Below are 27844 nucleotides of genomic sequence, written 5' to 3'. Positions count from 1 at the left end.
AAGGATCAGAGAATCCCAAACCAAAAAACTCTGCATTTGGAATTCCAAGACATTGTTAAAACTATTCTCTTAAGCATCATTCAGGCAATTTGACTGAAAGTCACCAATTTAGCCATAAAACATGTAGTTGCATAAACTGACTGGTTGACGTTTCCCCGCTATGTTGTCCATGTGACATTAGACTTTAGAGTACCTTCCCCGCTCCCACCGAGAATGCCTCGATTTCTGCTTTTCAGTTGGATTCACATAACTTTTAGATACATCTGTTGCTATCTGAACTCTTTTTTTTTTAAAGATTTTATTTATTTATTTGACAGAGAGAGAGAGACAGCCAGAGAGACAGGGAACACAAGCAGGTGGAGTGGGAGAGGAAGAAGCAGGCTACCAGCAGAGGAGCTTGATGGGGGCTCGATCCCAGAACGCTGGGATCACGCCCTGAGCTGAAGGCAGACGCTTACCGACTGAGCCACCCAGGCGCCCCTGAACTCTCTTTCTACCCAAATGGATTTAGATAGAGCATTCTTTGCTACCTCAACTCACCATATAAATGCTTGCTATCTCAACTCAAAATCCAATTATGTTCAGATGAGAGATGTCTGTAATTTCAGAGAGATGTATAAATTAACTTTAATCTCACCCTGAGACAAAGTGAAGACTGGATGCAATCTGAAAAGCTTGCAGGATCTTAATCAGTAAACCATACTACAGAGATGGCTACATAAACATTTCAAGTATCTTTATCAAAGTTTATACAAGACTATTTCACACCCATGAGAATAGCAACTATCAAAAACAGAAAACACCAGATGTTGGTGAGGATGTGGAGAAATTGGAATCAGTTTGACGATTCCTCAAGAAGTTATACAGAGAATTAAAGTATGATCCAGAAATTCCCCCCTTCTAGATACACAACCAAAAATATTTAAAGCAGAAATTCAGATATTTGTATACCAATGTTCATAGCAGTATTGTTCACAAAAGCAAAAGGTGGAAACCACCCAAATGCCCATCAACAAATGAATGGATCAGAGATATACAGTATATAAGCAGATATTATTCAGCCTTTAAAAATTTGAAATAAAATTCTGACATATGACAGGATGTAGATGAAAACATTCTAAGTGAAATAAGCCGGACAGAAAAGGACAAAAAATACTGTATGATTTCACTTATGAGCCACCAAGAGAATTCAGATGCACAGAAAAAAAACAGAATAGCAGTTGCCACGGGCAGAGGGGGGAGGAGAAAAGGGACTTACTGTTTAATGGGGACAGAGTTTCAGTTGAGGAACATGAAAAATTCTGGAGATGGACCATGGTAATGGTTGTTCACCAATGTAAATGTACCCAAAGCCACCAAAATGTCCTTATAAATGGTTATGTGTTAAAATTTATGTTTATTTCACCAAAATAAAGGGGAAAAAATCTATTCTAGAGATCATATCACTATACATCTACTAGAAAACCTAAAATAGTGATATTTCTTTTCTTCTTTTGTTTTTATTTTCTCTATATGAGAAGGTAGATATCAACTAAACCTATTTCACTGTATGTGTATCAAACCATTATGCTGTACACCTTAAACTTACCCAGTGATGTAGGTCAATTATTTCTCAATAAAACCTAAAAGGAAAGAACAACAACAATGCTACATATTGAAAATGATGCAAGGAAACTGGATCTCCCATATACTGCCGGTGTGAATGTAATGATACAGCCACTCTGCAAGACAGCTCGACAGTTCCTTTAAAAACTAAACATATATTTAACATCTAATCCAGCAATCACACTCCTGCACATTCATCCCAAAGAGATGAAAATTATGCCCACACAAAAACCTATATATAATTGTCCACATCAGATTTATAGTAGCCAACACTTGGAAGCAATCGTGTCCTACAATATGTGAATGGTTGAACAAAGTGTGATACATCCATCCCACAGACTACTACTCATCAAAAAAAAAAAAAAAAAAAAAAAAGGAACTGCTTANCTCCATTTTCATATTTAATCCTCTACCACTTATGTATAAATACCTTCTTAAAATTCAAGAACACACAAAGATGTATAGGGTGCTGTCACTTCAAACAAACCTAGTATGTAAAAATCTGAGTGCAAACACAGAATTTGGTGTGATTATCAAGTGCTCACCACTGGGTTTTGTTAAAGAGTGCACTCTCCTGCTAATATGATTGTTTGCATGTAACTTTCCCAAAATATCTTTACTACTATATTCTTAAGTAATGAAGGTGTAAAGATTCATAAGAATCACTATAATAAAAGCAAACAACTGCAGTATTATGAAAGCCGATGTTGCATTTCATACAAAAAAACAGCCATACAAGTCATGTTTGTACCACTAACTCTTGTGATAGTTTTTTTATTCCAATTAATGCCAATTGTTTTCAGTTTCTTCGGAAAATATGCACTATCCCTTTCCCACAAGACTTTATGATGAGATTAAATGACAACATTTGTGGGGCGCCTGTAGCGCAGTCGTTAAGCGTCTGCCTTCGGCTCAGGGCGTGATCCCGGTGTTCCGGGATCGAGCCCCACATCGGGCTCATCCGCCAAGAGCCTGCTTCTTCCTCTCCCACTCCCCCTGCTGTGTTCCCTCTCTCGCTGTCTGTCTCTGTCACATAAATAAAAAAATAAAAAAAAATCTTTAAAAAAATAAAAAATAAAATAAATGACAACATTTGTGATTCCTGTTTGACCCACAAATATTCTTAATCTAATTTATGAGTGGCCAAGTACATGTTAACAGATTTATAAAATTGCATATTAAAGCATTAATCTGAACATCCCTACTGAAAATGAGTACTTCATTAATTTCATTTTTAAGTACTTAGCAGTTACTTTTATTTTTTAAATATTTAAATTTATTAATTCTATACATGCATATATATGTAAAAAATATGCACATATATACAAATTTATCCTTTTAAAAATTCTTTAAATTCAATTTAGTTAACATATACTGTATTATTAGTTCCTGGGTGATTAGTTACTAGTAGTGATTCATCAGTTGCATATAACACCCAGTGCTCATTACATCAAGTGCACTCATTAATGACCATCACCCAATTACCCCTTTTCCCCTAAACCTCCCCTCCAGCAACCCTCAGTTTGTTTCCTAGAGCTCAGGGTCTCTTGGGTTTGCCTCCCTCTGTATTTTCATCTTATTTTTCCTTCCTTTTCCCTATGTTCATCTGTTTTTGTTTCTTAAATTCCCCATGAGTGGAATCATAGAGTATTTGTCTTTCTCTGACTGATTTATTTCACTTAGCATAATTCCCTCTAGTTCCATCCACATCCTTACAAGTGGCAAGATTTCCTTCTTTTTGATGGCTAAGTAATATTCCATTACACACACACACACACACACACACACACGCACACACACACACACACACTTTATCCATTCATCTGTCGAAGGACATCTGGGCTTTTTCCATAATTTGGCTATTGTGGACATAGCTCCTGTGAACATCAGGGCACATGTGCCCTTTCAGATCACTATGTTTGTATCCTTTGGATAAATACCAAGTAGTGCAAGTGCTGGCTTGTAAGGTAGCTCTATTTTTAACTTTTTGAGGAACCTCCATACTGTTTTCCAGAATGACTACACCAGTTTGCATTCCCACCAACCAGTGTGAGAGAGGGTTCCCTTTTCTCCGCATCCTTGCCAATATCTCTTGTTTACAGAGTTAATTTTAGCCATTCTGACCCATGTGAGGTGGTGTCTCATGTGGTTTTGATTTATATTTCCTTGATACCAAGTGATCTGAGCATTTTTTCATGTGTCTGTTGGCCATTTAATGTGTCTGTTGTCTGTTCATGTCTTCTCTGGAGAACTGTGTGTCATGTCTTCTGCTCATGTCTTGACTAGATTGTTTTTTGGGTGTTGAGTTTGATAAGTTCTTTATAGATTTTGGATACTAGCCCTTTATCTGATAAAAAATTTGCAAATATCTTCTCCCATTCGTTAGGTTGCCTTTTAGTTTCGTCAATTGTTGCCTTTGCTGTGCAAAAGCTTTCTATCTTGATGAAGTCCCTATAGTTCATTTTTGCTTTTGTTTCCCTTGCCTTTGGAGGTGTGTCTAGCAAGAAGTTGCTGCAGCCAAGGTCAAAGAGGTTGCTGCCTGGGTTCTCCTCCATGATTCTGATAGACACCTGTCTCACATTAGGTCCTTCATCCACTTTGAGTCTATTTTTGTGTATGGGAAGGAAACAGTCCAGTTTCATTCTTCTGCATGTAGCTGTCCAATTTTCCCAACACCATCTGTGCAAGAGACTTTTTTCTACTGGATCATTAATTTCATTTCATTTTTTTGTGGATTCTTTGTTATCTGTTCTCAAGGGAATATAAGAGGCCCTGTTTCCTTTTTCTAGAAAGTCACACTTAATAACTACAATTATATTCTAACCAATAAACATTTATATCAGATGCTTAAATGTATTTGGTTTTAGTGACCTGTATTTTCAAATTCTCTCCCATGCTCCCCATTTCCCACATCCTAGATGATCTAAGACCAGCCCTCATCTATACGTTGCTCCACAACGTGGTCATTTCAAATTCTTAGCTGGCACTGAAGTTTTCAGAAATTTTTAAAGAAGATGAACTTAGTCTTTGACGTGGTCTACCATTGACAACTGTTTCGATATTGCTTCATGAGCTTCCCCCTACATCTCTCTCTCTAGAAGCTCCTTTCACTGTTACTGATCTTCACAACGTAAAGGTAAAAGGCAGGCACCCTGGGAAAACATGGAGCCTTGGCAGCCATGACCCTCTACAAGTTTCCATGTCTGTGCCACCTGCTCCAGAAAAAGGACCATCGCTGTTATTCTGAAAGAGTACCAGGGAAGAAACTCCAGCTGCTGATTCTGCCCTCAGTAATTCTACCATCTGTCCCAAGACATAGACATTCTTCTCCTCTGCACTTAGAAGAAAATGTCTGCAAAATCATGTACGAGAATGTGTAACCACCATGTAACGTGATACAGCCGGGCAGAGTCACAAGAGCTGGATTTCTGTGCCCACATTGCCCTCACTCCAGGAGTGATCTACACCAGCACCTGCCGCCCAAGGCTACCCATGCTCTCTCGCACCATGCCCTCTGCTTGGACCACTCCTGTCCTGCCTGTCCACTGGCTAAATCCACTCAACCTTTTAACCCCAGATCCCACTGATAAGTGTCCCCTGAGACCCTCTGGTGGTTTCATAAGCATCCTCAGCTCATCTTTACCCAACCATTTCTCACTATTCACTTTCTAGGATTATGTTGCCTCCCTACTAATGAAGTCTTGAGGGCAGGACAGTCTGCTTCTCCCAGGTTTGTACACACTCTGCCCAGCAGGTTTACCATAAAGCTAACAAAGCTTAAGCTTCAAGGCTCTTGCTTTACAAGGCCTCTTCTGAGGCCATGGAAGAGCCCTAAGTGTTATGCTTGGTTTTTTCTCAATTCCCAATTGTAATATACTTTAAATGTGACAGTTTGATCTGTGAAAGTCAGGGGTGGTCACCTTGACCATCAGAGGAAAATAACATGGATTATCGGGAAATTAGCTTGTGACTGTTTGCCCAAAATGTTTTGGGTGAAATGTTACAGAAAAAAATAATAATAATTACCTTATATTCTATGCTGGAGTTAAGTGGGAGATGTTTTAACTGCCATTAGTTGAGTATGCTGTCTTTCCATTTGACTTCCCCAGGACACACTTCCCTTGCCTGTTGGGCGGCACTAAAATGTCTTACGGAATTTTCAGGATTTGGTGAAGAGGTGGCTGGACTGTGAATGTATACGGAATTTCTCACCTTTTAAAATTTTTGTCATCTCTCATTATAAATATTCACTTTGACATACTTTTGCTTTTATAATTTTATATTCCTTTTCTGAAAAAGAACCCTTCAAATTGCATAAGCTCAGGCCTCACAAAACCTGGATCTGCCCCTGCCTGTGTCTCACCTAACTTGACACACTGAACTGGTCAAGTGTATGCACACATACACAAACAGACCCAGGCAGGTCATTTAACACCTCTCAGTTCACCGCCTCCATGAAACAGCAGTGTATAGGTCTAATGAAATAGCTCATATGTCAAAACATTTTGCACCACACTACAAGGTGCCTCAAACAGGTAAGGGAGTAATGCAATCACTTTTTTCCAAAGACACGGAGCGTACTAACTGAGACATGGGAGATACTAGTAAAGAATGCCAAAGAAAGGGTTTGAGCTCGTGTGACATCGTTCACAGATCATCTTTACTGAGTTAGGAAACTCTTCAGTAATCTGCAGTTGGACAAGATAAGCTTTTAATTCCCTACTATTTAATCAGAGCTTCCTCCCTGTTAAATACTAATTCTTAGCTAGGAATTGTCTACCTCACAGTTCCCCCCAAACCTCATAACTTTCTGAACATTGTGACAGCCCCCTCCTCATGTGACCTTTGCTCTGACTATTGTGCACCTGGAGTACAAAACAACCTGACTGTCCCCATCCCAAAATAGGGGTGGTCATGTATCTGCTGGGAAAATTGTACAAAAATAGAGAAATAAGCAAGCAATAAAACTGAAAAGTGTACTGAATGAAACTTGACCACTGTTTGAGTCTAACTAAATTAGAACCATACATTCATTTAACAAATATTTATTGAGCATGGCACTGTACTGGTACTGGAAAATTAGGGGACAAAAAAATATTATTTTATATCTCTGCTACCCTGGTGATTCCCAGCTTAATAAAAGAGATGAAACCAAACAATATTAAAACCTCCTCAAAAACCTAAAATGGTTAAGTTTGGGTGTCCCATTTGAGCTGAAACCTGCACAAGGAGTAAGAATTTAATTATATAAAGGGAGAGGAAACATGAGTGTGCCAATTAGAGGAAACAGCATATACAAGGTCTAGGAAAATGAATAAGCAGGACCTTCATGAGGCACTGAGAACAGTATGGCTGGAGTTTATGGTACAAGGGGTTTATACCATCACAGATGTGACCAAGCACCATCTTTAATTATCATTTTTTCAGCTGGGTCACCTCCCCAGTGACCACAGCCATGGCCTAGAATGTTGCTATCACGGGTCAGAGAACAAGCTGACCTTCCCTCAGTGGTTTTCTAGAAACGCCGTCACCCAACATTTACTGGAAGGCTGTAGTACACTGGACACCACACTAAGTATTTTGATATAATGACGGGTAATAATCTGTGTCCACAGAACACATAGTTGAGGTGTAACAGAGAATGCCCTGGGCTGAAAGGGGATCTGGGTTTCAAATCCAAGTTTTATCATAATTCAGCGAGGTGGCTATTCCTTGCTCACTTCTGAGCCTTTCACAGCTCCTGGTCCAGATAAATAAGTGCTGATGAAGAAAAACCAGCCCCACTTCATTGAACTTCAGCTTTCTTTTCTGTAAAGGAAGACTAATTCCTAGGGTTTTGTATAAATTGAGAACTCTTTAAAAAGTATACAGTACCATGTTTGGCATATAACAGATTAAAAACCAAACACTTCTAATATATTTCACTGGATCCATGTGTCCATTTTGCTCCAAATAATTTGCCCTATTTAAATGTGAATGTTAGTTTTCTTTAGTGGAATTTTCATTTTCTGAAATTTTTTGAAATCATTATTTGAAGCAGAAAGCTATTATTCTCTTTTGATTATCCTCACCTTTGGAAAGCCAGGCCTTTCAGGCCACAGGCTATACCCACAGCACAAAGGGGTGGGTATGATTCACCAAGGGGTGATTACCGAAAAAACCAGGAAGTAGGAGCATTCTTCCAAAATGGTAACCTAACTCATAAAGTGCAAATAAGTCTTAGAAAACTTCTAAAAAGATACCAAATGTATAGCTTTCCAGTGTCATAACCTAGATACAATAATATATCCCATTCCTATACGAGGGATATTTCTGATTACGGAGCCAGAGCAGCTTGGGCAAGGTTCTGCTGTAAGAAAATAAGTCCACCAAGGTAGAGCAACAACTTGCGTGATCAGAACAGACAGGGAATATGGCTACATTTGAGGGGGAGAATAAAACATTCACAAAGTCTAAGAAAATGGCAACTCTGAAGAGGTTATAGGCAACAACCCAGAAATGAATTTGCATAATGGGAGGGAAGGGAGAGAAAACAGACAACCTTGACCATCAGCATGTCTTAATGACGGATCAACTACAGAGAATAAAGGAATGGAGGAATTAGGGAAACTCCAACGTAAAGTCACCATGCCTGGGAGAATGGTGATACGGGAACAGCAATCAGGAAGTTGGGCTTAATCTGGAGAAGAACCGAAAGACTGTTTAAAATTTAACAGTCCAGATTTTAAGTCAGTTCTAGGTAACTGAATGGAAATACCAAACAGGCCAGCTGGAAACAAAAGATGTGGCCTGCGTAGAGGTCAGGAGGAGGACCCTCATGTGGGAGTCTTCAAGGAGGTGCTGTGGTTCCAACAACAGGAGAGATGAGCTTGCCTAGAAAGAGAAAATAAAGGGGCGGGCCCTGGGAACACCCATAGAAGCCGAAAGGAAGAAAACACAATAGCCAAGAAAGGACTCAGTAAGAATCAGCAGAGTTCATGAACTTTAAGAATGACATAGGGCAACTTCCCCACATTTACTCCCCACCAACTTGTCATTTCAACACCTTGGCGTACAAAACTTTCCATGGCCTGGCTTTACTTACCTCTCTGACCAGTCTCCTCTCCTTCTCAATGATCCAGCCACTTGGGCCTTTTGCTGTCCAAAATGTGAAGTTCATTATTACTTCAGGGCCCTTTGTGCTTTCTGATCCTTATATAACATTATGGCAGATCCTGGCTCTCACCCTACCTCATGACACACACCACTCTCTCCAACATCATCATGTTGTAGATGCCCTAATAACCACTAACTGAATGTCTTATGTTTTTATTTGTTTACCTACTTATTGCCCATCTCTCCACTTCATGTAGGTTCTGGGAGAGCAGGGTCTTAGAATCCTGTCTGTTTCCCTCTGTGCCATACCCTTAATGCCTAGAATAGTGCACTACACTAAGTGGGAACTTAAACACCTCTGATTAAGCAAGAGAAAAATTGGTAACCTTCATGACATCAAGTTTTGATAGAAATAAAGCTAAAGCCAGAGTGTATCAAATTATGAAAAGGAAAGAGAGTCAGGAGTTAAAACACCTTCCCAAACCACACACATGCACATCCTGAGGGGTGAGAGGGAAGAGTTGTTGATAATGCAGAATCATATCTTCTGTAATAGCTCCCTTTTTAGAATGTGTTAATAAAACATTTTAACTGGATCACATCTTACTTCTTCTGAGGGTTCTCTGAGAGAAAAATCTGACCCCTACGAGTCATGCCTAAAATTGTTCAGATGGCAATGTTTTTAAAATCAACTAGAACAGGGGCGCCTGGGTGGCGCAGTCGTTAAGCATTTGCCTTCGGCTCAGGGCGTGATCCCACCGTTCTGGGATCAAGCCCCACATCAGGCTCCTCCCCTGGGAGCCTGCTTCTTCCTCTCCCACTCCCCCTGCTTGTGTTCCCTCTCTCGCTGGCTGTCTTTCTCTCTCAAATAAATAAATAAAATCTTTTAAAAAAAAGAAAAAATAAAAAAATAATATAAAATAAAATCAACTAGAACAAAAATGTCAATAACTTCACCTTCTGTGTTAAAGAACACAAGGCTGCATATTGCCCAAAAGGTGGGGGCTGAAGCATGGGAAGTGAGACAATCAGACTTTATGAACATGTGGTACTAATTTATCCAGAGCCCCCAATCTACACACAAAGACATTCCTTCAAAGTTGGGTGCTAGGGCTGATTCTTCCAGAAGTTTCCTGTAGTTGTACATTTTACCTTTGGCCCTTTGTCAAAAGTATGTCATATCAGTAGTGACAGAAGGGGTTACCAGAAACTGTCACTGTGCTAAGAGGAAAGGGTACTATTTAAGCATCTGGACAGGGGCAAAGCTAATGGAGGGTTTATGTAACATTCTAAGTCATATGTTCTGCTAATGTCTGAGAAGTGGTTTTCCCCTCTGCTCCTGCCATACCATCAAGCAATCTCCTGCAGCAGCGAAGGAACACAGGACTTCCAGGAACTGACATCCTGTGGCTGCTGGCCAAGCAGGATGAAGCAGTTACCATGGTTCTCCTGCACTATGAGCAGAACATGCTGCTTTCGAGTTTGTTTGCCCCCACACAAGCAAAAGAGGAGAAATGGCAAAAAGGTAAAAGCAGGACCAAACAGGAAAAAGTTGGCAGAAAACAAAAGCCATCAAGGAGAGGCGACTTCAATTAGCCCAGCCAAAACAATGTGGGAAGAAACCAGGCAAGAGGTGGCAATTAGTTGAGATGCACATGCTGCTGTGATTAAGTCAGGAGACTCGATTTGCTAAAAATACATTCTCACAAAGGCAACACGTGATCTAGAAGTCGTTTTCAGGCAAAAGACCTTTCTGATTCCATTCTCAAAGGCAGAATTAACTGTACTGGTATGTGCTAAAAGACACCTTCACCCATGCCCTCTGACACCTGAGCTAATAAAATATCTATCAACTTGAGCTGGAAAGCTTGATGGGGCAAATGAAAAACAATTACTGAACCCAGATTTTTTTTGAGTAAATTAGTTTTAGAAGGTCAGGGCTTGCCTAGATTTAGTTATTGGCAGGATTCTTCAGCAAAACAAAAAAAAAAAAAAATTGAGAAAAGGAGATGTTTTAATGGAAGGCCCAGGAAGTGGCACCATTCTTCTCAATTAAAGCTCAAAAGAGACTGCAGGGACATAAAGAACAAAATGGCGCCCGTAGGTAACGGCCAATGGGGCAATCAACTTGTGGTGACAGTACAAAGCGAAGGTCATTTTAATTAACTGGTGAAGGTTGGAAAACCCCAGGCTTATTGTGGTCTCTACCACTTTCTGAGCAACAAAATTATGTAGCTTCTAATATAGGTAGCATTAAAAATTCTGAATATCAAACCAGTTCGGTTAAATTAGTCAAGTAAGTTAGTCTCCCTAAGAACCTTAATTTCCTCATCTCGAAGTGAGGGTGACCAGGCGAAAGTCTCAAAGATAGCCCCCCTTACTAACACTGAGATCATCACGGAGAGGCCAGTCACAGGCAGCCCTCAGGGATGCAGAGCCCCAAGCAGAGAAGGAGCAGCATCTGGAGGACAGGATTTCCTTCAACAGGAACCAGAAGCCAGAGGGAGTCTGCACGAGTCAGGAAGGAGGTGTCTGCCAGGTGAGCAGAGAACAAAGCCACTAAGGCTCAGCCTCAATAGGAAGCTGCCTCCCTTGGCTAAAAAACAGACCCTGGGACCTGTCCTCGGGTCCTCCCCCCATAAGGCTGGGACCAACAAGAGTGCACTCAGCCAAGGACTCAAGGAAGTTCCTCCAAGCCCCAGAAATACAAGCACTTGACTGGGGGAGGTTTAGCTCAGCTAGCCACCTAACGAGCTAATCGGATGCCTAAACATCAGATTACACTTTCTTTATTTTTACTATTATTATTAATATGTTCAGTTAGCCACTGTATAGTACATCATTAGTTTCTGATGTAGTGTTCAATGATTCCTTAGTTACATATAACACACAGTGCTCATCACAACACAGGCCCTCCTTAATACCCATCACCCTATTATACCCTCCCCCAAACCCCTCCCCTCCAAAACCCCCAGTCTGTTTCCTGGGGGCCAGAGTCTCTCATGATTCATCTCCCTCTCTGGTTTCTTCCCCTTCAGATTTCCCTCCCTTCCCCTGTGTTCCTCCATGCTATTGCTTATGTGCCACATATGAGTGAAACCTAATGATAATTGTCTTTCTCTGCTTGATTTAACTTCACTTAGCATAATCTCCTCCAAAAGACATACAAATGGCCAACAGACACATGAAAAAATGCTCAGCATCACTAGCCAACAGGGAAATACAAATCAAAACCACAATGAGATACCACCTTACACCAATCAGAATGGCAAAAATTAACAAAACACATAACACTTTCAGTTAGTATATACAATGAGCCCAGCAGCAACCAATATTCTTGGGACAAACACAGCAGGATACTGTGAACTTGGAAAACTAACAAACATAAAATGCTAAGGGAATAGGGAAGCAGCTGAGATCCAGCTGGCAAGAAACTACTGAAGTGAAAACTGCACTGCCAAACCATTAAACCATTTGCAGCCTCCAGAGAAAGAAATGATGATGCTCTTCTCAGGCAGTTGCTACGATGAATGTGCCTGAAGGGTGGAAGAGAGCAAGAGCCCACACGCAAAGGTTCACAGACACACCCTCTGCAGATGTTATAAACATCTCCAGGGATTAGATGCTCGCATTAAACAGAACTGGGGAAACATAAGAAATGAAGAACCATAGCAAAAAAATTAAAAATCAAGAAATTTTTGAACATTTATAAAATATACAACATTTAACACACTGCCTTTGCACAATGAAAATGAAAACACCCAATTTCATAATTAGTAGTTATTCAAGCTAAAAAACTAGATATTAATTACATCTGAAAGTTACATAATGAAATGCTGTTACATCTCATTTGCAAAGCAATCCACTAAAATTTGAAATGTGTACATCCTTCATCCAGCTATTCCACTCCTGGGAATCTATACTACAGAGACAAAAATATCAATATATAAAGACATATAGACAGAGATACCGAGTAAGTAATTGTTCATGGTTGCCGAGAACCAAAACAAAGTGAATGCCCACATCCACAGACAAGGACACCTGGTCCACAAGCACTCATCACAGAGAATGAGTTTGAGCTACATCTGATGATTTAGAGGAGTTTCTACCAGGTATTGCTTAGTCGGAAAAGACACAGAGGTCCAAATATGATCCAGATTTTAAAAATAATTTTATTAAAGCTTGTGTCTAGGGGCGCGTGGGTGGCACAGCGGTTAAGCGTCTGCCTTCGGCTCAGGGCATGATCCCGGCGTTCTGGGATCTAGCCCCACATCAGGCTCCTCCGCTATGAGCCTGCCTCTTCCTCTCCCACTCCCCCTGCTTGTGTTCCCTCTCTCGCTGGCTGTCTCTATCTCTGTCGAATAAATAAATAAAATCTTTAAAAAAAAAAAAAAGCTTGTGTCTAAGTTTATGTATAGGGTTGTAGGAGCACACAAAAACGTGTAAATACATAAAGTTGAGTTCTCAAATTTCAGTGTGCAACAGAATTACCTGAAAGTTGCTTTAAAATGCAGACTGCTGGGCCCCACCCCCAGGATGTCTGATTCAGTAGGTCTGGGGTAAAAGTCTCAAAATTCTTTTTGCCAGTAAGTTCCAAGGAGATTCTAATGCTTGCTGCTGAGACAAATGCATCAATTTTCAACAGTAGTTATCAGGGAAGACAGAATAGGAGGTATAAAATGGGGAGGAATATATAATGGAATCTGCCCAAGATCCTTATGGATTTTCCATAGGATTCCTTTTATCGAACACTGTGTGTACATTTGCAAAAAGTAATTTCTAATATTTCTGCTCACATTTTTTATGATGAGCAAGTGTTAAATAACATTATTTAAAACAAAGCTATTTTTATTGAGAAAAAAACTTTTGCAATCAGCAATTTCTCAAGGAAGAGCTCATCTGCTTTATTCACAGCACTGACCTGATTTTGGGAAGATTAGTGCTAATTACAACTTACATCAAAATATAATGTGAAAAGAGGAAGTTACTAGATTAACAAGTATAACATATATTCATTTTATGACATTTATTAATCTACAAAAACTTTGAGAAAACTCAATTTAAAAAGTAATCAAAAAACAACGAACAGCAAAAATACTATCGGGCTTGTGAAGGCAAAATCTCTTTCAAAATTCAAGCAAATACTGAGTAAGCAAAATCTCTCCTTTTAAACTCTACTTGCATCATTTCCGATCTTTTTATGTACAAACTAGGAAACAAAGGGCTAAAAACAACAATCTAAAAGAATAAAAATAACTTAGACTTCCAATATAGAACTTTCAACCTCCCAAGTGGGAAACCTCAATTAAGGAGGTTTAAGATCAAAAATAAACATCTTAGATCAGTTCTATCAATTACAACTGACACTTTTCCAGGCTTTCACGCTGGTCATTAGCTTCATCACCACTACTCTTTGCTAGCTTAACATTCCTCCTCCCAAAACCATGTTGCCACTCAATCTAAAAACTAAGCCTCGGGGCACCTAGAGGTCGATTTAGTATCCCACTCTGGTTTTTGGCTCAGGTCAGGATCTCAAGGTCCTGAGCTCCAGCCACGTGTTGGGCTCCCCACCCAGCAGGGAGGCTGCTTCAGATGCTCTCCTTCTCCCTCCATCCCTTCCCCCTCTCTAAAATAAATAAAATCCTTAAAAATAAATAAAAATAAAAAACATAATAAGCTTACGCCTCCAAGCAGTATGTCTACTATTTGTTCTATCACAAGCAAATAGCCTGGCCTTCCAAAGTGGTTCCTTTAGTGCCCTTAGAGCACAGATGCAGGAAGCAGCTCAGAGGCTGAAAATTGGATTTGCAAGGCTCACATCCCCATGGTCTACAAATCGATATACAATTCTTGGCTACCAGTCACCAACCCCTGCTCATTCTCTAACCTTATAACAGTGCAGTGTTTCTCTTTTCCTGCAATAGCAACTCAACAGACTTCCATTTTTCATTTTAAAAATGAGAATGAGTCTGTGGCTGAACTGAGGAATATCCCTGCATCTCCAACACTAAGATCACATCCTTCCTAAAGATAAGCAAGCGGAAATGTTCGCCAAAAAAACTATAAAGTTCTACGGCACACCAGACGGAATCAGAAATCATAACACCCTCTAAAACAAATTCCTGAGATACAAAAACATATTGTAAGTTCTTTCTTTGTGTACAAATAAAATACCCAAGATTATAAAACTATACGGGCATAAGAAACAGGCGAAGATTTGAAAATACTACATAGAAACTAAAAATGAAGTAATGGAAACTAAAACTGTCCTGGCAAAAAGATACACAGACTCGACAATACAGAAAACATAAGTAGAAAATAAAAAATATTGGGGGTGCCTGGGTGGCTCAGTTGGTTATGCAGCTGGCTCTTGATTTTGGGTCTGGTCACAATCCCAGGACTCTGAGATCAAGCCCAGCACCCGGTTCCATGCTCACAGGGAGTCTGCTTGGGGATTCTCTCTCTCCCTCACCCTCTGCCCTTCCCCTCTGCTTGCACAAGCTCACATACACGTGTAGTCTTTCTAAATAAATCTAATTTTAAAAAAAAAATGCTCCTAGAATTCAGACCACAGAAAGGACAAAAAACAGTCCTTAAAATGACAGCTGTTCTGGAAATAGAAAACAATTGTGAAAGACCTAAAAGAATGAAACTTTAAAAAGAAACGTGAAAGCTTTCTTCATGGATCCAAACAAAATGCATGAGGAAAAAAAAAGAGTATTTACATCCATAGATTTTCTGTAGGTATAGAGATATCTCTCCACCAACTTTTAAAAAATTCTAATTCTACTATAGTTAACATAACAGTGCTGTATTAGTTTTAGGTGTTCAATAGAGTGATTCAACAATTCAATGCACTACTCAGCACTCATCGTGGTAAGTGTACTCATAATCTTCTCCTATCTCACCCATGCCATGCCTGCACCCCCCCGCTTGTAAACACCAGTTTGTTCTCTGTATTTAAGAATTTTTTTGTTTTGCCTCTTTTCTTTGTTCATTTGTTTCATTCCTTAAATTCCACAAGAGTGAAATCATACGGTATTTGAAAGTACAACATTCATGACAGAAACCCTCAATAAAGTGGGTTTAGAGAAACATCCCTCAACATAATAAAGGCCTTATATGAAAAAGCCACAGCTAACATCATACTCAGTGGCAAAGAACTGAAAGCGTTTCCCCTAAGGTCAGGAACAAGACAAGGATGTCCAGTCTCACCACTTTTATTCAACATAGCACTGGAAGTCCTAGCCACAGCAATCAGACAAGAAAAAGAAATAAAAGGCATGTACATTGGTAAAGAAGTAAAACTTTCACTATTTGCAGATGATAAGATACTATATAAAGAATACCATAAAGATCACCAAAAACCTACTAGAACTGATAAACACTCTACCATTTTTAGTAAGGATTCTCTCTGGTGACCAAGAAGCAAAGACCTTTGAACTTTAAAAATTAATTCTTATGTCACAACATTTATAATCAAAGGAACAACAACAAAATCACCTGAATGAGGTGCCTTTTTGTGGAGGGTGGGGCAAAGTTGGGAATGATTTCTATCAAATTTTTCCTCCATAATTATCACTCCATATATGTGATCTAGTCCTTCATGAGATAAATCTTGCAATTTTTTTAAAGACCATCTTAATAAGATTCTTCATTAGCATACAATTATTATTTTATAATTTAAAGGTATCTCAATATGTTATAGGCCCTTTAAAATTTCTAGTTCTATTTGGGTTTTACCTTCATTATACACGTACCAGAGACAATTTCTTTTTCTAAAAGAACAAATCATAACAATTAAGATTGTTAGTACATTAGTTAGTTAGTAGATAAAAGCAACAAAATAAAGAGATCTAATATACTGCAGTCAAGGGGTACCTGCCTGGCTCAGTCAGTACAGCCTGGTGACTCTTGATCTCAGGACCATGAGTTCCAGCCCCACACTGGGTGTAGAGATTACTTTAAAACGATAAAATCTTTAGATATCTATATATATAAATATATTAATGCATATATCTTATATATATATATATATATTGCAGTCAAATAAGAAAACATCATCTGAATAGATGCCTTAATAATGCATTAATGTCAATAAAATTCAACAAAAATAGAAATATACCTCTGAAAAAACATACGAAAATATCAACAGTGCTTATACTGATGACAGGATTAAAAATAAGGTTTTAATTTTTCTTGATATTTGCAATTTTTATAATATATGAAATAGATCTATGAATTTAAAAATTAAGTATTTACAAACCAGATTTTATAAACTAGAATCTAGAAGTGAATATTTATCAAACTTCTGAACACAGAAAAGCAGAGAGGAGGCCTGCCCCAAAATACAGAAACAAGTTTTAGTCTAGTTCTTATGTGTGATTTACGTTACCACTTTAGTAGAAATTGGTTTAAGTCTTATTTTCATTATACTGCATCCCTTCTGACCTCTTACTGCATGTGCCCAAGTACTCAAATTGGCTGAGATCAGTGTGTAATACTGACATAAAAATTTAAGTCGGGGGCGGGGATCAGGTTACAACATGTGTGTATGTGTGTATGTGTGTGTGCGTGTGTGTGTGTATCTTGAGTAAGAGTCATATTAAACACAAACATACATAATGTATTTCATCTAATCTAAGATCATCAGTTATAATTTCCATTTTATATTCCACTAAAAAAATTACCAATTATGATACGACTGAATTTTATTTTATTCTCACTGCAAGAACTTCTAAATTTAGACAGATGTATCATGCTGCTGTTTCTATGTCTTCTGTGTTACTGTGTGTGCACAGTAGCTTAGCTTCTTAACGCCAAATTCTGGTAGAAACATCTTGAAAGCATTTAATTCATGTATCACCAAAATCACAAGTAATTTTGTCACAAGTAATCTTAAGTGACAACCATAGGACCATTGTAACCAAGGACACACATGCGTAGGTAGTAACTACAACATGACAGCTGCCAGAATGCACAGCGGATATGAGAACATCTCAATTTCAGAGATGTTGAAATGAGAGAGGGACAAACTGCACCTTAGAATCGACAAAGAATTATTTTAATATAACATCTACAGGGGGATGAGATTCTGAGCAATGTCTTCTTAACACCTTTCATATATTTCATTTTATCCTAGTTAGTATATACTGTTTGATATTTTTGCCTCTGTTTTTTAAGCCCCTTCTTTCCTTAGGCTATGTGTACTGACTCTCTAGTCTGATCATAATCGAATAGGTAGGAATCAAAACAGCTACACTATAAGATTTTGATCAACTACAAGATTTTATATCTTGATTAGGTTTGTGTGATTTGAGGTAGGAGAGCAAGGACAGAATGAGTAGAGCTGAGGAGGAGAAAGGTACGGAGGAAAAAAAAAAAGCCAGGGAGACTTAGGAGCTATTCACAGTTTAGCCTTGGACCAGTCTTCATCTTTAATCATGGCTGAGCAGAGCCCAACTGTCTACAGACACTTTACGACCTGAACATCGCAACCTAGAAAGAGTACTAGAGACCACTGGGCAGCTCAGAAGGCACCTCTTTCATTATTCTGACATCCATTCATTTTATCATTTACTTTTTCTCCAGAGAATAGAGAGGGGTATGTATAAGGTGGGGGGTGGGTAGGGGAAGAAGAAGGGAAGGTGGGCTACCTGTATAGTGAAGTGTGATAAGGGGAAATGAATAAATAGATTTTAACTGAAGATTCTGATTAAGTCTGTTCTAGTTCCTTCATACTTTGTTCTATTAAGGATTAACCTAACTGAATTCATATTCTTAGTCTAGATGTAGTACTCTGGCTGAAATCCACGCATTGATGATTCAGAGGTCACCTGAAACCATAGTTCCCACACACCCATCCATGCTCACACCCCACCAACTCAGTCAGATTCCAAAAGGAGGCTTTTCCTGAACTAAGGAGGGAAGATGAAGCCATATACCATTACCCTGTTACACCCAGTAATCGTTCTCAAGAACAAAATCCTTCCTCCTTCAATGCAAAAGGCACACCTAACCAAGCATTTCATTGGGCATCTCCGTCACCCCAACCCTCACCTATTCTATGGATGCCCCATCACTTTGCCCTTTGAATTCCTCTTTCATTTTAGCGAACACAACTGTCACTAAACCTTACCCCAAAAAAAGACACACAGAGAAGATATTCTTGAATATTATCAGGATATCATAAAATACAATGTTCAAAAATCATTCACATGAATGAAATGGGTATTTCTGAGTCCAGAGGTTACACAGTTTCAATAAAGTTCCTCAGGGAAATATCATTAAAACCCAGACTTTAGAACCAAGAGCCAATCAGTTTTAAAAGGGTCCACGGGAGTACCTGAAAGAGATGCTAACACTCTAGGGTTTTTTTTGTAAAAAGCTTCAAGTCAACAGTGAGCCAAACCTCTCTCCCCACTTCAGTTAATGTAGGTTTTGAGTGTCAGAAAGGGGTACTGAGAGTTGAAGCCCAGTGCATAGGGACTTACGTAAAGAGGTACTTCGCTGCAGCTCAACTCCATGGCTTCTGCATCTGCAAAGAAGATAATGAATGAGAACTGTTATTACAGGAGGCACCATAACCAACCAGCACCACTGCGTCCTGCCCTCCAGTTATCAACAACAAGAGAGGAAGAACCAAGGAGAGGAAAACCGCAGACACAAAATCATGAACGACAGGAAAGAGAGTCTATCTGTACAAAATACCCTCCCCCTTTCTTCTTTCACATTAATTTCTACACATAAGGAAAACCTATCAACTCTACTACTATTAAGTAGACGTAATCCTACTGGCAACTCTCAAAAAAGAAATATTTTAAGAAGCCAAGAAAGTCAACATAAACATGTCCAAAGTTTTGTTAACTCCTTGAATAACCGGCTACTCTGAGGTTAGAATCCACCTTGGTCCAAATGAGGCAGGAGACCTTAGTGACAAGACAGTTCTTTGCCTCTCATCCACAAGGCCAAAGATTTCAGTCTCATGATCACACAGTGGGTATGTGCTCCACTGTTACCAACCTCTCCACCAGTTGCATGCACCCCATCTGTGTCTGGGTATGTCTGCCCCTTTAAAACCCACACCCAGAAACCAGCTTGAGGCTTAGTGTAAAAAAAAAAATAATAATAGCTAGCATCATTCTAAAAGGGATTCACTAAACACCTACAGGGGGCCAACCATTACACAAAGACGATCAGGAAGCAGTCCAGCCATCAAAAACCTCAGCTCAACAAGGAAGACCTAAAGACAAAGTGAAGTGTAGACTGCATGAGAAGTCTGAAAGGGTCAGACAGAGAGACCCAACCATCACCCGAGTTCTGCCTCTGGGTCCCAGGCCAAACTCCAGCTGTAGTACCCCAGGGACGTCTGGTAGGGCAGCAGGCATACAGCAACCTGAATTGTGACATTTCACACAGTATTACCCAAAGTAGACACTAGGGAAGAAGGAAAAGACTTGAAGTTCTATTTTTTATAAAAACCTTTAACTTCAGTTTTATTAATACTTCATACACATGCTGCCACTGGCACCCTCCTCGGTCACAAGCTATATTCCCTAAGTCATCCTCAGGGAAGACCAAAGGTCTAACAAGCTCATTTTCAACACAGTGTGTGCTGTGACAGTTTATGTAGACCTACTTAAATGGGCTTATGGATTATAATCAATTCTTAATGAAACTGACCTCATAAACTGGATAAATGTTAGCTAAAGGGTTCTAGGAAGCAAACTTCAAATTAAAGATAATACTAATAAGAATATGACAAATGAGACTCTCATTCCTAAATATGAATTATTCATCAACCCCACTACAGAATAAAAATAGTCTAATCTAAGAACAAATAAATAGCCCTCCCAAAAAATCAGCCATCAAGTACATAGTTAAAAGTTAAAATATGAAAGTATTTATATATTATATATAGATATATACATATATATGTATATACATACATATATGTATACATATATATAATAGCATATACCATGACCTCTTTCCCTAAATTTATACTGCACTTCAAGGTATCAGCAATTTTTTTTTACCTATGCTTACAATCATGCCATGCACAATTTCAATCCATCAAAAAATTTCACTATACTTCAAAAAATTAAATCTTTTTAAATTTCTACTTTATAGCAAAAGAAGTACATTCTACAATAAATGTGGTTTAAAAAGTAATGAAATACACAGTAAACAATAAAACCAAAATGTATCCCTTTATGAGCAAAACTTTGAACACTTTTGAATATTCTAATAAATCTTAGAACACACCACGCTGTGTGACAGGTTTGCCATACACTCATAAAAGTACAGATGTTTTCCCTCACTCAGCTTTTTACACCTTGTCTGATGAGACATCTAAAAGAAACCATTTTTGATGAGAATATGAACTTAATCTGAAGACTGAATTACTTCTTTAATAAAAAGTAATGTTGTAGGGGTGGCTGGGTGGCTCAGTAGGTTAAGCATCCGCCTTTGGCTCAGGTCATGATCCCAGGGTCCTGGGATTGAAACCTGTGTTGGGCTCCCTGCTCAGTGGGGAGTCTGCTTCTCCCTCTCCCTTTAACCCTTTGCCCCTGCTTGTGCTATCTGTCGCTGGTGTGCACACGCTCTCTCTCTCTCTCTCATGAATTAAAAAAAAAATCTTGGAAAAAAAGTAATATTCTATAGAAAAAGCATTCAACTACAACCACTGGTAGGGCAGCTGTTTGGATAAGAAGCTCAAAAAGCACCATGAGTGAAATTCATTCACTGTGTCATCCATAGCAAAGACATTGTAATGAACTTGAAACTGAAAGCACACAGAGTTCCACAGTACGTCAGTGGTGGTTAATTTTATAGCAGTAAGAATTTCAGTTGAATAAAGCCAATTACACCTTCAAATTAAGGGGAAAAAAAGAATTTCAAACATGATCCAATCTTTACAGTTTCTGCCATGAGATGGGAAAGGATCAAAAAAATCCATATGCCACACTGAGGTGTATGGCTTAAACTGTGGAAAAGTACTTTAAAAAGCTGTCAAACTTAAACATGTACTACATAATTTTCTCTTTCCAAAATAGAAGGTTCTGGTTTTTCTAAGAAAAGTGGCTATTTATGACATGTCTTTAAAAACATTCATTTTTCCAAAAAATACTCTGTTCCATCAAGAAAGGGGTGATATTTTCATAAGTGAAAAATATCTCAAAGGAAATTCAGGTTATAGATAGTATATGTCATCATAACATTTTGAAAAAGAACATTAGTACATGTTACCATTGGTTGGTGACTTTGCTGCAGTAATTAAAGCTTGCAAACTAATGAAGTCCTCACATCTGCAGGCTTTAAATTCTTGGAAAATATAAAAGCATTCAAATCTACATAAATCTTTCAAAATCAAATGTTTCATGGGTTTTCTATTTTAAAAATGTGACAAGTTCTAAGTTCTAGAAGGACTGACTGACATCAGGGAAGATAGGAGTTTGCAGTCACTTTTAAACATGAGGAAACTTGTGTAATTAGTGGATGGGATTAAACCATAAATCCCCTAAATTTTAAGTGTAGCCAGCACTGTACTTCCATTAGAATGTATCATAAAGAGGTTATCTTATTCAGCTATGACACACATTAAATCCAATTTCAAGGTAAAAGTGCTTTGAACCAGACATTCAAACTGAAGGGTTACAGAAGGGTTACTAAATCAACGAAATAACAATCCATGTGTCTTACTACTTTCACTGACATGTATTATATATCAATGTTTTAGTGAGAACAAAAAGGGTTATTAATAACATTTAATCTTCATAGCCTTTTTAAAAAAAGATTTTATTTATGTATTTATTTGTCAGCAAGAGAGATCGCAAGCAGGCGGAGCGGCAGGCAGAGGGAGAAGCAGGCTCCCCACGGACCAAGGAGCCCGATGGGGGACTCGATATGACCTGAGCGGAAGGCAGAGACAACCGAACGAGCCACCCGGATGTCCTTAATCTTCATAGCTTTTTAAATTTGGGGTAGGTTTCATACTGCAAAGTATACTGTTGCAGTAGTACAGTTTATAAATAAACAATAAAGACACGTGCTTTTTTTTTTTTTTAAACTTAGGAAGGGTACAACATTTGGCAGATCTGCTCCTATTAATAAGGCTTTCTCCCCACTTGTCAGGCTGTGGGTACTCTACCCAGTGGTTTCCATGCAGGCTTAGTAGCCTAAGGAATGAGCTGTGGAGTGTGTCCAGCACATCAGAGCTGGAGTTCCAGGTTTACCCAGCGTGGAGTTGCATGGGAATTGGACCACAGGGCAGAAGGCAGTCTCCTACCGCTTTAAAGCTACAAAGGATCCAGTTTCTCTACACTTTTCAGTCATTATGACGCCAACTACATCAAGTGAGGGCTTCCAATCTGCATTATACTATGATCTCAGCCGAAAAGTAAACATCGAGGGCTAGACAACATGTCCTTTCCACTTCACCTGACATACTGAAGAACTCAGATTTCATTATCCCACCTACTCTATCTTTTGCCATTTTTCAGAAAAGACATTTAACAACCATTTGAACACCAACTGTTTTGTTTTTCAAATAAACTACTTTTCACTCTTTTTAAAAATAAACTAAAACTAAAGTCCCCACAATTATCAGCCTTGGTCCCAAACCTTCTAAAAATCGCTCTCAGGGGATGCCTGGGTGGCACCATCAGTTAAGCGTCTGCCTTCAGCTCAGGTCATGATTTCAGGGTCCTGGGATCGAGTGCCGCATCGAGCTCCCTGCTCTGTGGGGAGTCTGCTTCTCCCTCTGCCTCTATTGCTCCCCCATTTGTGCTCTCTTTCTATCAAATAAATAAAATCTTTTAAAAAACAGCTCTTAGAATTTCTTAGTTGAGTTGGAGAGAGAATAATCTGTGGCATATGTATTATAAATTCAATGAAATAATTTAATTTCAAACTGATAATAGGTATAAAAAAACCGTATTCTCATTTGAATTTTTCTAAAACTGATGCCTCACAAGATCTGCACTCACTTGCACAGATGCCTGACTAAACCACACCGTGCCTCCTTTTATGTCAAGTTTAATAACAAAACCAGTTTGCATTTGCTAGGCAAGTAGATAGCTGCCCACATTCTACACACACTAGCTTTTCACTACACAAATGTTATGCTCTACACTTCATTTACCAATGCTTGACTTCTCCATCAGCAATTTCGAAAAATTCTCAGACTCAAGTAGGTTTTTTTTAAGTTTTTTGTTTCAAAAATGTTTCTCAAAAAATCTAAGGCCAAAGTATTTCCAGTCTTTCTGGCAGACACCAGAGAATGATTTGAGGTACACAACGACAATCTTTAAGTTCACTTCCAAAACAGAGAGAAAAAACTCTTACGAAAAGAACATCAAGATACAAAATCTTCAGTATTTCACACATATTAGAAAGAATACCTAATATTCCAGTATCATCATTTGCTAGTTACTTCTAATAAAAATTAGACCACTTAACAGATGAAGAGAATATTCCAAATTAAAAATAAGATAAAATATAATATTCAACTTACACAGAAAATAATCAGTCTTGACTTTATGGAATTCTGGGTTTCTCCATATAAAACCCATGACTTTAATTTTGTCTTTGAACATGCCAAAAATTCTTGGCTTGTATACCTCTTACAGGACCTATTAATAAATAATGGTCAAGTATTTATTAATACTATTAGGAACTACATTTGGAAGGCTAATGATATGGTTAGGCACCGTGCTAAGTATTTTACAAACATCTCAGAGAACCCTCACAGCAGCCATGAGAGGAACGTGTTGGAGGAGGTCTTACTTACCTGAATCTTTATTTACAAATCCCTATAGTTATAAGGTTACACTGAAGCAAAGGTTACCTAAACCTAAAGTAATTGGGGGTTTTTTTGTTTGTTTTTTAAGATTTTATGTCTATTTGAGAGCGAGCACAAGCAGGGTAAGGAGCAGAAGGAGAGCAGACTCGAGCTGGGTGAGGGGCAGAGAGAGAGGGGCAGACTCTCTCCCGAGCGCATAGCCTGATCCGGGGTTCAATCCCGGGACTCCAGCACCATGCCCCGAAGCTGAAGGCAAACACTTAACTGACTAAGCCACCCAGGCGCCTCCCTCAAAGTAATTGTTAAATCAACTGACCCCTTGAAAGATTAGGAGCAACTCCCTCCCACATTCTTTCTTCACCTCACCCACTCCTCCTACTTAATGCTACTGCCTATTCTCCAGGAAATCCCCCTTGGACCTCAGATGTTTTATAGCTGTTTTGGTCTTGATGTGGTTACAGGATGTCATAAGTAAAATACATACCAACCTAAGACAAAATTGGAAATCTTTTTTCTTTTTTTTAAGATGAAATAAGGTTAAATACAACTGAGAATATTATTTTTGAGTATTGGGAAAGTCCTCAAATCATGACACTGCTGATCAATGAGAATGTAGCAGAGATCCATGAACAAGTGAAAAAGTGATCCTAATGAGATAAAGGCTTAAAGATAAGCTCAGTATTAGAGGAAGAAGAGTACATTCTCCTCCCTACCCTATGAGAAAACAGAAGTTGTTCTTAAGTATTTCTAATACAAATAACTCCTTGGGGCACCTGGGTGGCTCAGTCCGTTAAGCGTCAGACTCCTGATTTAAGTTCAGGTCAGGTCATGATCTCAGGGATGTGAGATTGAACCCCACATGGGGCTCCGCACTCAGGTCGGATTCTTTTTAAATTTTTTTTTTAAGATTTTATTTATTTATTCGACAGAGATAGAGATAGCCATCGAGAGAGGGAACACAAGCAGGGGGAGTGGGAGAGGAAGAAGCAGGCTCATAGAGGAGGAGCCTGACGTGGGGCTCCATCCCACAACGCCGGGATCACACCCTGAGCCGAAGACAGACGCTTAACCGCTGTGCCACCCAGGTGCCCCTCAGGTCGGATTCTGCTTGACATTCTCCCTCACCCTCTGCCCCTCCTCCCCGCCGTGCTCTCTCTCCCTCTAAAACAAATCTTAAAAAGGAAAAAGAAAAAGAAATCCTCATACTAGTGCTTTGAAAATCAAATGTGATAGCATCAATTTTGTCAGAAAAAGTCATAACCCCCCCACCATCACTCCTTCTCCCTCTCTTCCCCCGCCCCCCCCACACTTCGCTTTATGTTCCTCCTAAGAACAAAGACTAGCGGTTGAAAACTGCATCTGCACGAGGTCTCACTGAACACGGCAGCGCAGATATCAAGCTTCCTGCTTCAAGAGCCTGTACTCCTATCCCTGATGCCCTGCTGCTAGCTAGCCACCCAAATCAAATACAAAGTTCTATAAACGAAACTCATTTTCATAATTCTGGTTTCATTTTCAAGAAAGTAGGCAAATCTTTTTTCCACCACTGTTTCCTATAAGATCTTGGTCCCCATTTTACAGAGATTCACTTTAGGCACCTCCCTGATACCTGCTCTTCCCCAATAAGAGGACGTCCAATGGTACCATCTCCACTTTACCGGAGTAAAAAAACGCTCAGCAAAATGGCACCTACTTCGCCAAGATCAAGCAGCTGGAAGGGGTCAAAATGGTGTGTGAATCCAGCCCGTGTGGTCTGTGCAGCCCAAGCTCGCCTCAGCACGAGGGCCTTCTGTCACATAAATATGGTGTAAAAGATAACAATTTGCTTGCCTAAAAAGCAGCAAACACCTCATACGAGTAATGTCTCAAGAGCAGGCTGCTTTTGAACCCCAGCTCTGCCCTCTTCCAACTGTGTGAGCCGGGCGCACTATTTCACCTCCCTGGAGCAGTCTCCCATCTGTCGGCAGTAATAGTAAGAGTGCCTATCTCATTGGATGACTGGGAGGATTGAGAGATTTGACACCAACAACAGAAAACACTTAGTGCCTATCACAACCACTCAAAGGCTAGCTGCAATTATTAAGCGTAAAGGGTTTTTTAAGCATTTGAATATTTCAAATGACCTCTAAATATCAAACTGATCAAAATGACTCAGCACTAGCTGGGGCCAGGCACGTCTGAAATGGGTCCACCCAACTCACCCTCACCCCAGCCCAGAGGAACCTCCAAGCATCAAAAATTCTGAATGGTATTATACCAGAGAAAGATGTGATTTTACAGAGCTGAATATTCCCCCTACAGTCTGAAAACTCCAAGGGTGGAGCCGTTACTACTGGGACAACTCTTCTGCCATCATGGTTTGAAACCTTCTCCTGGAAATGTTGATTCACAGCTCTGTAAACAAACCTAGGAGTGGAGAATTCTAACTGTATTTCAAAACTGTTCTGCTAACTGGAGAAGGAGGAAAGAACGCATCAACAACAGGGAGATGAGGCCAAGTCTAAGGAAAAGCTTCAGTCCCGGCACGATGGAAATGGGTAAGAAGACAGCATTTGAGAACTAGGTCTGTTAAATACACAGTGGTGTCTACAGAATGGCTTCAGACTGGTGTTACTACCTGAGCGAGGCAGGGCTAAGCAGCTTCAGGTGGAGGAACAGAGTGCAGGCGAGGAAGAAGGAGAGCCAGTCTGAAATGGTGCAACCTAAATGCAAGAACACTTCTGAAGGACAAAGAGTTGAGCTAGCTGCTAACAAAATGTCCCACCAAAGCGGTCACATCCACTTGTATTTTGTAGGCAGCATTTGCATGCAAAGCCTTGTATAAATCAATTAAAAACAATCCCCTAACTATCTCACTTAAGCTATCGATCTGTTTAGTGTATCCTCCATAATCGAGGCAAAGCTCTATCACTCGGCATCTTGAGCAAGATACAACGCACCAAGGTGTCAACTTCCTCAGTGGCAATAGGTCTCTGAGGTTCCTCTATCACGTCCAAAAGTCAATTCACTGTCACCTACTCCATGCCAAGCACCAGGGAGGCTGTCATGCAAAAGATTAAAATATATAAAACACTACCCACCCCTATCACTGATGAACTGACAATCTGGTTTGAGTAAGATCTACCACCATGAAAGGCTACAAGTTTTAAGGAGTAATAGCACTGACCTGACAGAACACGATAGTGTGAGCAAGTTTGAGGCAATAAATGAGTTATAAATGGAATGGGGGGTGGAGGACTAGCATGAAAAATAAGACACGGACGCATACTATACAGGAAACCCTAAGGAGAGAGGCTGGAGTAAGAGTATGGAAGGAGGAAAGGTCATTGGCCCCGGACT

The 27844-nt window shown here is 39.4% G+C and overlaps 1 protein-coding gene across 4 annotated transcripts in view; it reads right to left on the bottom strand.

The window, feature by feature from the left end:
- The window catches only part of ARHGEF28 (Rho guanine nucleotide exchange factor 28), a 314186-nt gene that overhangs the window by 234161 nt on the left and 52181 nt on the right, over positions 1–27844 (bottom strand). For all 4 annotated transcript variants that reach the window (XR_004624098.1, XM_034656360.1, XM_034656358.1 and 1 more), the window contains exon 2: positions 19194–19237. Coding sequence is in view for 3 of the 4 variants with exons in the window: in XM_034656360.1 (XP_034512251.1) it covers positions 19194–19237 (44 nt within the window). In the remaining variant the exon portion in view is untranslated. The remainder of the gene's footprint in view (positions 1–19193; positions 19238–27844) is intronic.

The sequence above is a fragment of the Ailuropoda melanoleuca genome, chromosome 3, assembly GCF_002007445.2.
Source record: "Ailuropoda melanoleuca isolate Jingjing chromosome 3, ASM200744v2, whole genome shotgun sequence".
Taxonomy (NCBI): domain Eukaryota; kingdom Metazoa; phylum Chordata; class Mammalia; order Carnivora; family Ursidae; genus Ailuropoda; species Ailuropoda melanoleuca.
Note: the sequence above shows the minus strand (reverse complement) of the source record. Positions and strands in the feature narration are given on the sequence as shown.